Below are 10,608 nucleotides of genomic sequence, written 5' to 3' on the forward strand. Positions count from 1 at the left end.
CTATCACAGTTGCTCCTTTTTTGGCACTGAAGATTCAACCAGGAGATACCTTTCCAAGCTGCGCCAGTCACCTCACATTGAAAGAAATGAACAGGACTTTTTCCTACTGGAACTCTGCAGTTGACGCCTGAAATAACTCCTCATCCTGTGCAACTCAATAATGAAGATAAGGAAGGCAGTACAGGAGAGTTATCAGTTCCAGGTCGTACACACAGGACCACTGCAGCATTTCACTATACCTCTCTCTCACTTACTCGCCCTTCACTTTTTTCCCTCCTTTGCCGTGTCCCGCCTCATAACCTCTCTTCCTCCCTTCCCGCTCCTCTGGCGTTCTCTCATCTTTCTCACCCCCTGCTGCATCCTCTCCCCCTCTCTACCTCTCTTTCCCTCCTCCCCACATGTCTGTCTGTTCGAAAACTGGAGCAACGTCTTAATCGAGGCTCAGAGACGTGACGGGAATTTCTAAGCAACCCCGGCTCTGCAGTACAGACACAAACACACACACACACATAGAAATACACACATTCTGCTTGGCAGCCAATTAACAGCTTGCGATCCAGCGCCAAAGGAATAACTGCATGTTGATGAGCTGGTGGCTCTTCGCGTGTGTGTGTGTGTGTGTGTGTGTGTGTGTGTTTCTATGTGTGTGTGATGAGCTGGTGGCTGTCAGAACCACTTACACAGATAGAAGGATATCTCTTTTATGTGTTCAGGGGAGAGAGGGGGATTATGGCGCATTAAAAACCATCTCCGTGAGGGACAAACTAAGACAGGAACAAGGAAGTGCAAGTTTGTGCCCGAGATTCTCTTTTTTTGTGTGTGTGTGTGTGTGTGTGTGTGTGTGTGTGTGTGTTTGTTTAATGCTGTCCCTGTGTCTTCAATGTGTGTGTGTGTGTGTGTGTTTGTGCATACAAGCAGCGTTAGGAGAACAATGCGGATGATTTACATGGAGCCTTGCTTTCTCCTCCTCATCCTCCTCCTCCTCATCCGTCCTCTATTTCCGTTACCTTTCATTCTCCACCTCCTCCTCACTTCTATCCCGCCTTCACTTTGGGGAGTTCATCCAAAGGTGAATGCCTGGCAAAAAAAAAAACAACTCCTATGTTCTTATTTTGTGTCAGAAATACTGACACCAGCCTTGACACGATATCCCCGAGCAGCAAAGCCCTGTTTGCCAGTCCACGTTTCATCATCCGTCCTTGTTTTTTTGGAGATATAGAATGTGTTGGGAAGAAGACTGGCTTTAAATCCTGCCTTCTGTGTTGTTGTTGCCCTACTTCTCTGCGCAGTCCTGCATATCAATAATTTCTGTACACTGCATATACCTTTTTTCGTCTTTGTCTTAAAACATGAAATGGGTGCTATTTCATTTCTGTTTAAGTCATTTAAGTCTATGCATCCTGATTAGGTCTTTCACATAATGCTAATTTTTCACGGTGGGAATGTGTCCTGAACTGTACATTCTATAATCAGTGCATCATGATCACTTCATGCTAACTAAAATCAGCATAAATGAATGGAAAGCACAAATTAACAGTTACGCTATTAATTACAAGCTGTGTATGATCAAAGGTAGCGATGTACAGTGAGGGTTTGCTCATGTGTTAGTGAATAATTAAGTCTTTTGTTAAACTAGGATGACAACTAGTGGCAAAGTGCTTCAATAGCCGGAAAGTTACTGGGGTTTAGAGGATACGTTTGCTGGTAAATGTTTGTGGAAGGGAAAGGCTGCCATCTAGTGGAGGTGTGTGTAAATGACAGGGGAGGATCAGAGGAAACTGTGCTGAACATAAAAAGTCCGTCTCATGCTGAGCTATTCCACAAACATTGTGTTTCATCTGAGAAACTTAAAAGACTAAACATGCACTGAAGAGGCTGTCTCTCATCGATTTCAGTTTTCCCTCAGAAGTGGCTGGTGGTGAATGAATGAATGCAGTATTCACCATATTTCCATTCTAATAGATATGATAGAAAGAAGAAAGAAGACATGTATGAAAAGATTGTTCATCGATATCTTTTAGTGTCCCTTGATTACTTCAATCTCCCATTTACTTGATTCTTCCAGTCCAAGGAACACTAACATTGTATTAGCTTTCATCTCTGACATTTTAAACCAATTTTGAATGTGTGTCATTTTCCCCTCAATCTCTGGAATGTAACCTTACTGCAAAAGGAACAGAAAAAAAGAAAAGTCATTCAGAGAAAGAGACACACACACTAAACACAAAAACACACAATGTAGTGCTGTTACTAACACTGACATGTAGATTAGAAAACGTCATTTCGAGATTATCTTTTAAAAAAATAATCTTTATCATCTAACAGAAAAATGTCTAAAGACAATCCGGAAAAAGACTCTGTTCTAATATTATTTGCATACGATTATTTCAAACAACAAACTTCCTGATCAATCTGGAATGATTATTTCAAACAGCAAACTTCCTGATCAATCTGGAATGATCTGGTGACGTCAGCAACCCTGAGTACCAGCTCCACCCAGTGGAGAGCTGTAGAAACGACAGGACAGTTCCTGAACACTCTGGAGCTCCTCCAGTCAGAATATTTAAAGCTGGGGCAGTCCCACTGCTGAGACAGAAAGCAACACAGAAGAAAACACACACTTTACCAAGAGGACTCAACACAGAACACACACTGAAGATGCTCTGCTCTCATGGATTCCAGTCTGCCAGTCTCAGGCCATTCATGGACTTCGACTGGCTTGCACGCAGTCTGAGGTCAGAGGTCCAACCTCTGTTCTACCAGCAGCATCTACTGCAGAGAAACCTACCGGAGCTCCGCAGCCGTCTGGAGCTGATGGACAAACTCCAACACGAGATCCTGGAGGAGACAGAGCCTTCCCAACCGGTCTCCTACCAGCTGGAGAAAGATGGAGAGCACTTTAACCTGAGCCTGGACACCCGAGGCTTTTCTCCAGAGGAGCTGTCTGTCAGACAGGTGGGCCGGACGCTGAGAGTCAGTGGGAAGACAGAGAAGAAGCAGGAGGACGGGAAAGGCTCCTACTCTTACAGACGCCAGGAGTTCAGACAGGAGTTTGATCTGCCTGAAGGGCCGAACCCTGAAGCCGTCACCTGCTACCTGGCTCCAGACGGGATGCTCCACATCCAGGCAGCCACAGCTCCGTGTGTGGAGGAGGCTGAGAGAGAGCTGACTATCAGGAGGAGCTTGGAGGAGGAAACACAGCAGAGTGTGTGTTCACACACAGAAGGCAGCAGCACAGAGACACACAGCAGCACACAGGACCAACCTGAACACATCGACTCATCTGCATGTTGCTGCAACAATGAATAGTACATACATGTTTCTGTATTTTGTATGATGAATAAATGTGTTGAAACTTACACATTTCATTTTGATTTTTTAATCATTTCATTTCATTCAGGAACACCCTCGTCATGAATTAAACTATTTATTGCAACAAATGGAAATACAGTTATGCTTGGTGCGATGGCTCCGCTCTTGATAATGCTCCCTGGACCAGCCAAGCAGCATGCTAAGCTGAAACAGTTGTTAAATGATGATCATGTTGTATGTGTTTTGTATAATTAATAAACGGTCTTAAATTGAAATCTCATTTTTTTGTCACTTTTAAAAAAATTAATATCATTTGTTTGCACATATAGGCCAGTGTCACGGTCTTGCTCTGTGGCTATTGGTCTAGTGCAGGGGGTCTTCAACGTTTTTTAAGTCAAGGACCCCTTAACTGAAAGAGAGATGGAGCAGGGACCCCCTACTATATATATTGTATAAAATGAAGTAGCATATTAAACTGGGCCTACAATAACGTATAGGGCGGCCTAAAGCCTGTATACATACCATTTTTGCATAGAATACTAAGCTATTAAAATTGTTGCCATGATTTTATAAATCATGTTTTCATTTTAAAACATACATGTGGCACAGTGAATCTTTAGGATTAATTAACTGTATCTTTGGATGGCTATCTTAGTGACTATACCTTACCAATAGGCCAGTAAGCCTATCTTCAGTGGGGATTTATATTTGCTAATAATATATTGGATTATTTGAAAAAACTTTCAAAAATCAACAATCATTTGGAGGCCCCCCTTCATTGACTCTGAGGACCCCCTAGGGGTCCCGGACCCCCTGTTGAAGATCCCTGGTCTAATGTAACTGTTTCTTTAGTTGCCTAAGGACATGATTTCTATTACCAGCATTGGCAAATTGTGAAATTGCCCCAGCTCTCGCAGCTAGAGAATACAATTAGCAAAGCTTTAATAATAATGTATACTTTATCAATGCTGCAAGGGACAAATCTGTTTTATATATGCAATATATATAGATAGATATATATATCTATCTATATATATCGTATATATTCACACACACACAGGCCTAAATACACAAATACATTATGTATGGGGATATGTCAAAGTGAGGGTGCTGCCTTACAGGATGGCACTCCAAGTAGCTGGGTTCCGTGTTTTTCTTTTTGTTCTGCTCCACAGACGACCGTACCGTGACTTATCAAACTATTTTTTACAATTTTTGTTTGTTAAATGTTGTGAATTATACATAATTGGTTTTGAATCTTTTTTCGAATTTGGTAGCGCTCCTGAGTGTTCAGGAACTTTCCTGTCATTTCCACAGCTCTGCACTGGGTGGAGCTGGTACCAAGGAGTGCTGATGTCACCAGCTCATGTCTGTGTTTTCAGGAACTTTCCTACATTTGCAGGAGTTCAACGCTAGATGTCACTCAAACTCATGTCAATAGATTTAAGCGTTTCAAATTGCAGTAATCATAGACATACCTCTAAAGGTATCTCACTTTGCTAGATACTAGTTTTGGTTTTATTTGTCGAGTTTGACAAAAAAATGTATAGCAAAAGAATAAAAGAAAACTCATAGTACTGTAGTAGCAGTAGTACTAGTGGGAATATTATTTTAAACTGAGCATCTTTGTAATGTAGTTTGAAGTTAAATTAAATTAGAATTACATCAATATTTAGTTCACCTTGCCTCCATTTCCTCATTAGTGTTCAGCAGCTCAGTTGTCTTCCTCCTCTGGTCCTTAGAAAGACGTATCTTCTTCCGCAAGCACATTACTCTGAAGCCACTGTCTGCCTATTAGTACCAAGATCAATGATAGAGGCCAGACAATAATAGGCTTTAATTCAATAAAAAGAAGAGAACAGAAGAATAGAGAAGAGAAGACAGTCATACTCAGGGTCTTATCTGTCTTCTCTTTTTGTTGGTGTTTTTCTGCAGCAGCCTTCATTCTCCCTGGAGGAGACTCATCATCTGGGGTTTCATTTCCCATCTCTTCCCCTTTGTCTTGCAGCAGGGTAAATGAAGAGGGTTTTTGCAGTTTCCCTTGTTTTATTGCACCTTTGTCTGGCCACAACAGTGCAACTCCACTGTGACTAAGACTGAAGTGGAGTACTAAACACTCCTTTTAATGCTAGACATACACAACCCTGGATTTTATTAGTTTCCTTAGTGAATTGCAATGCTGGTGGCTTATGGGATGTGTGATGTTTGGCCATTCATGACTTAAAGGGTAACTACCGTTTTTTTTCAGCCTGGACCCCATTTTCCTGTTTTTGTGTCTAAGTGAGTGATAGGAACAAAAATCTTTGACATTCATCCAGTATTAAGCAAGATCGCTGCAATCGGCAGCGGCGAAACAAGCTACAATGTAAGTTAAAGGTCCCATGGCATGAAAATGTCACTTTATGAGTTTTTTTTTAACATTAATATGAGTTCCCCCAGCCTGCCTATGGTCCCCCAGTGGCTAGAAATGGCGATAGGTGTAAACCGAGCCCTGGGTATCCTTCTCTGCCTTTGAGAAAATGAAAGCTCAGATGGGCCAATCTGGAATCTTCCCTTTATGACGTCATAAGGAGGAAGGTTACCTCCCCTTTCTCTGCTTTGTCCGCCCAGAGAATTTGGCCCGCCCATGAGAAAGAGAGACATCATGGCTTGCAAACAAGCAAAGCATGGCAGGTGGTCAAGGCCACACCCCCACCCTCCATTTTGCCCCCCCCCTCCTCCTCAATAGCATTTAAAGCTACAGACACAGAAATGGCACATACTAAGGAAAGCTCATTGTGGGACTGGCTCTAGTGGCTGTAATTCTGCACCAAGGCTGGATTTCTGGAAAGAGACTTCAGATACAGTATTAGGGGACCACTAAGGCCTATATAAAAGCATCCAAAAAAGCAGCATGTCATAGGACCTTTAATAAGGCAATTGTCCAGCTTGTATTTACCTTCATAAAAGTTCTCGTTTTGCCACTGACAGGCTCAGATTAATATTCTAAGTGTCTGACCACATTAGTCATTCCGATTAGTCACTTAGACACAAAAACGTAGGATAATAGGGTCCAGGTTGAAAAAAAAACGCTTTAATGTATTCCTTTTAAAAAATGATATTATTAGGATTATTATTATAGGATTTGTATCTTATGTTTTTAATATCTTGTTGCACCCGCAATATAATTTAATTATAACACCACAAACAGCATAAATAAATAAGGACATTCAATAAAATGACGTTTTTAGAGACACACATTTATTTACCCTTGAACATCATACATTTATTTGTTGGAATCCTTGAGCAACCGACTTACAGCAACAAATAGCATGATGTTGTTTGTGTTCATCTTAAATAACGCTCCCGTCACTTCCAATTTAAAGACAAAATCTTTCAATAAATAGTCAACTGGGGATAGCATTTCAAAAGTCATATTCAAAAGTTTCATGATTCATAATCCATAACAAGTAAGAGAAAAATCAAGCATTTTGGAATTTTGTCTTTAGAAACCATGAGTGGAAAACAACGTGCCCCTTTTTAAATCAGCAACATGCTATGCAGTAAAGAAGTGAATTAACCTTCATTGATAACATCATTCTTCTACACACTGAATCCTCCCTGGCTAAATAATAACCCCTGTCAAAGTCAACATTGCTACAAATTGTTACTGAAGTTACAAAAGAATAAGCATTAGTTGCGTTTTAAATGTTGGGCAAAGTGGACGTGAGACATTTTGAAATTGACTCTTAGTTAAAACTGCTGACTTAAAGAAGACATGAGTAACACAAGAGAAAACACAAATGAATTCAAGTTCACCAGTAACCATATCACACAGATATATCTAACGTATTGTCTTCACACATTATGAAACAATATGTACAGTAAGGTATTATTATTTTCTTTATTAGGCAGTAAAATAAAACTTTTAAGTTGAAAGTATGTAAAATACATATAGTACATGTATTGATTTTGAAAGGCGTGTACATCTATTGACCATGTACGCGCCCTTATTGTGTAATGCCCTCATACTAAAAGTACCCTTTGAGGTAGATCAGTCTCCTCTTCAGTGTAACTCTTCGGAGGTATGGTACATTGCATGTGACCTTCATAGGGTACCGCCTGCTCGCGGTCCCAGTGTAGGTTTTCCAAATGAGTGTGGTGGCAGCATTCGTCCTGCACCTAAAGAATCCTATTTGACAGGCAAATGAGCCTCAGCATTTACCTGGCAGACTCTGGAGCTGCCTCCATAGTGTCAGCATCTCCTTGGGACTCCGTCTGTGAACGAGCAGAACAGACCTGTAAGCACAGGGATTTCCCCTGTCTGTTTCTGGGAGATCGAATGTTAAAAAACCCGGGTGAGGGCTTGGAGAGAGCCCGAGTCTGTGCATGCACATGCCCAGATACACATCGTCTATTGGGAAAAGGCGCACCCTCTCTGACACCTCTTTCAATCGTAATGCAAGTGAACCAGAATACACCACCCCTCCTCCACCAGCGTACGGTGGGTACCCGCCTTTGTAGAAACGTTCGGGAATGTAGTATTTAGTGGATGGCTCACGGTTTGGCATTGCGTTGCTGATTACATCCCCCACGAACAAGTCCATGTCAGTTTCATTTGTATAGGCTTTCCACAGGTTGTGCTCCTCCCACTGCTTGCGCAGGTAATCCAGAAGGGCACCTGTTCGAACAAAGACATCATCATCCCCTTTGAACACGAAGATGGCAGTGGGGCAGTATTGCTGGAGCCAATGCCAGAACAGCAAGTCCTTCAGGGTCAAGTTAAAGAAAGTGTCGCTGAAATCCCATTGTAGGATATCCCCATATTTCTGGTTCTCGAGCTCCAGGAGGTTTTTGAGGTCTGGGTGAGGACCTGTACTTGTGTCCTGCCTTCCAAGCAGAAACACTGTGCGCACTAATCCGCCCTTCTTGTTGGATTCCCCCTTCACCATACCACTGCGTCCCCATGTTTCACGGATGGCCTGCCTGTTTTCAAAGTTCCCTACTTGAGACTTGATGGCCATGAGGAGCATGGGAGAATCCAGACCAAAGCTACTATTGTTCCTCCTACACATGCCAGGCTGATTGATAAGGAAAGGATACTCCCTGCAGTGCATTGACCATAGAAATGCCCTCATTTGTTCTGGCAAGCTGTTTAAATCATGCATACGAGGGACCGAACAATGGCCTGACATGCAGTCAGAAAGGCATTCATCTTCGATGTCTGTTAAAAGCTTAGCTTTTGGCTTCCTCATAATCCCAGTTGCGTTTCCTCGCAGTATTGGATTGTGCTGGCGGTCCCAAGCATGCTGCAACTGGTTCCACAGTGCACTGTCCACCAGACGAAGGTTCCAGAAAGGGCCAAGTGGGTGAGAGGCCAATGCAGAGGAGTTAGCAGAAGTCCCAGAGGCAATATAGTGGGTGATTATTTTTGGAGGAGAGTAGGAGATGGTGACGAATATGGACACCATGATATAAATCAAAAGGTGGCTGGTCATCATGCAAGGCAGGAGGCACATGCACAGCAGTCTCCCGTTGCGTTTGCGGCATCTGCCCATTGCCTGTAGTGTAGAAATCAGGCACACACCTACACACATAAAAAAAATAACACACATGGATTTTTAATTTTTTTATAATAAAAAAAAAAAAAAGAGAAAACATTTACCTTCCTCCCTCACTCAACACAGACCACGGCATTGGCATAGGTATACCTTTGAGATTTTTGTATATCTAACACGGCAAGCAACCCTCTGGAGTTTCTGTCTCCTTGGTGATGGTCCAGTGAGGGTTTTTATCTGTTCTTGTCTACACACTCAAAGCATCATCCCGTGCCTGTAGGCACACAGCCCCTGTAGACACAATGTGGAACAATAGCGGATTAACTCCCTCTTTCCTTAGCTCCTAAAAGTTGGGTAAATACTGCCACATTATTTTGGACTTTCAATCAAGTATTTGATTAGGGCTTCAACAGCCTGAGATCTATGTTTGTTCCCTTTTCTTTTTGACAGCAGCACTGTGATTTTTCTAAATGATCTATTCCCACTGCATGCAAAAATATTGACTGTTACAGATGGAAAATAGCTTATAGCCTAAATTCTCCACCAGACTGTTTCTCTATAAACTTGTAATAATTTATGGAGCCTACTGACCTACTTCTTTTTACAACTGTTTGTCAAATCCTTACTTATTTAGGCAATGAATGAAAGACAAAGCATACAATTACTTACAAGTGTGTGAACTGCCTTCGTTGGTTAAGCCGACTGAGATAAAAAGCACAGTGACTTGTGGTGTCCACTTTTTGTTGTAGTGTTTTCATCCGGCTTGGCTATAGTCTGGTTATAATGTTGCTGATCTTCGGCGCATCATGTATGCCCATAACAATGAAGGATAAAGACAAGCATCCTTTAAATCTAACACAGGAGTCCTCTGACCGCGTCTAGCCGCAGCTGAGCAACAGGTCCCAGGTGACAGTGCGCACAGAGCATGCGCCTCTTTGGCTCCACAGTGTATGATTGATGAGGAAAATACTCACAGGATTAACGTAGGCTTCTACCTATAATGCCAAAGACTGATTTAAATTCGGGAAACAGCTTCATCAGCTAATGATTTTTCCATAAAGAGAGACACTTTGATTTGCGTGCAGGTGCTGCAGGAGCATGGGTCAATTTGCATAATGTGGCCACATGACATGTGACCTAACCGCAACATTATGGTCCATTACCTAATACTCCTCTGCAGGCATCAGTGTCCTTTTATAGCTTACATGTGTATGCAGTTTTAAATGAATTAATAAATAGAGGAACTAACTAACTAATTAATACATAGCATGACTAAAGGAGTTTAGGCAAATAAAAAAAATCAAATAAGAAAAAATAGGCTATAGCTAATGTTTATATTTATACTCCGTTTTGTGACCACTGATTAGACTGTAACCTAATTAACAACATAACGTTATTTTTAATGCTAGGCCTATATGCTTTCACTGTAATTTAAAATGTCATACAAGTGTGTGAGAGTCGCGGTGCAGGGGTGTTAAACCAGTTAATAGCAGTTTTGAAAAGGGATCATTGTAAAGATAAGCGCAAAGCCTACTGATTTTTCTTCTTCTATCCATGAGATTTGTCTTTGTTCTATTCTAATCTATTCAACTGACGAGCTACACTGTTATGCAATTGTAAAAGGACAATCAAGGTACCCGCTGATAAACATCACCGACATACCTTCGTACATAACAAAATATGACGGACACAACCTCAAGCCAATCGAACCCACATCTGGCAACAGGTTATCGGCGGAACCCCGGAATTCAGCCAATGG

At 41.8% G+C, this 10,608-nt stretch overlaps 2 protein-coding genes across 2 annotated transcripts; one reads left to right on the forward strand and one right to left on the reverse strand.

The window, feature by feature from the left end:
- Positions 1 to 2,495: 2,495 nt before the first annotated feature.
- Positions 2,496 to 3,358, forward strand: LOC116045123 (heat shock protein 30). The gene has a single exon (XM_031292640.2). It carries the CDS (start codon positions 2,659 to 2,661, stop codon positions 3,307 to 3,309), a length of 651 nt encoding a protein of 216 aa, XP_031148500.1. The 5' UTR covers positions 2,496 to 2,658; the 3' UTR covers positions 3,310 to 3,358.
- A 3,209-nt stretch (positions 3,359 to 6,567) lies between these two features.
- Positions 6,568 to 9,923, reverse strand: LOC116045122 (N-acetyllactosaminide beta-1,3-N-acetylglucosaminyltransferase 2). The gene is made up of 2 exons (XM_031292639.2): positions 9,519 to 9,923; positions 6,568 to 8,878 (listed from the first exon to the last, which is right to left on the reverse strand). Exon 2 carries the CDS (start codon positions 8,847 to 8,849, stop codon positions 7,506 to 7,508), a length of 1,344 nt encoding a protein of 447 aa, XP_031148499.1. The 5' UTR covers positions 8,850 to 8,878; positions 9,519 to 9,923; the 3' UTR covers positions 6,568 to 7,505.
- Positions 9,924 to 10,608: the final 685 nt, after the last annotated feature.

This window comes from Sander lucioperca, chromosome 14 (assembly GCF_008315115.2).
Source record: "Sander lucioperca isolate FBNREF2018 chromosome 14, SLUC_FBN_1.2, whole genome shotgun sequence".
Classification (NCBI taxonomy): domain Eukaryota; kingdom Metazoa; phylum Chordata; class Actinopteri; order Perciformes; family Percidae; genus Sander; species Sander lucioperca.

Coding starts and splice junctions, on each gene's coding strand:
- LOC116045122 (XM_031292639.2), bottom strand. CDS start 8,849: ATGGGCAGATGCCGCAAACGCAACGGGAGACTGCTGTGCATGTGCCTC.
- LOC116045123 (XM_031292640.2), top strand. CDS start 2,659: ATGCTCTGCTCTCATGGATTCCAGTCTGCCAGTCTCAGGCCATTCATG.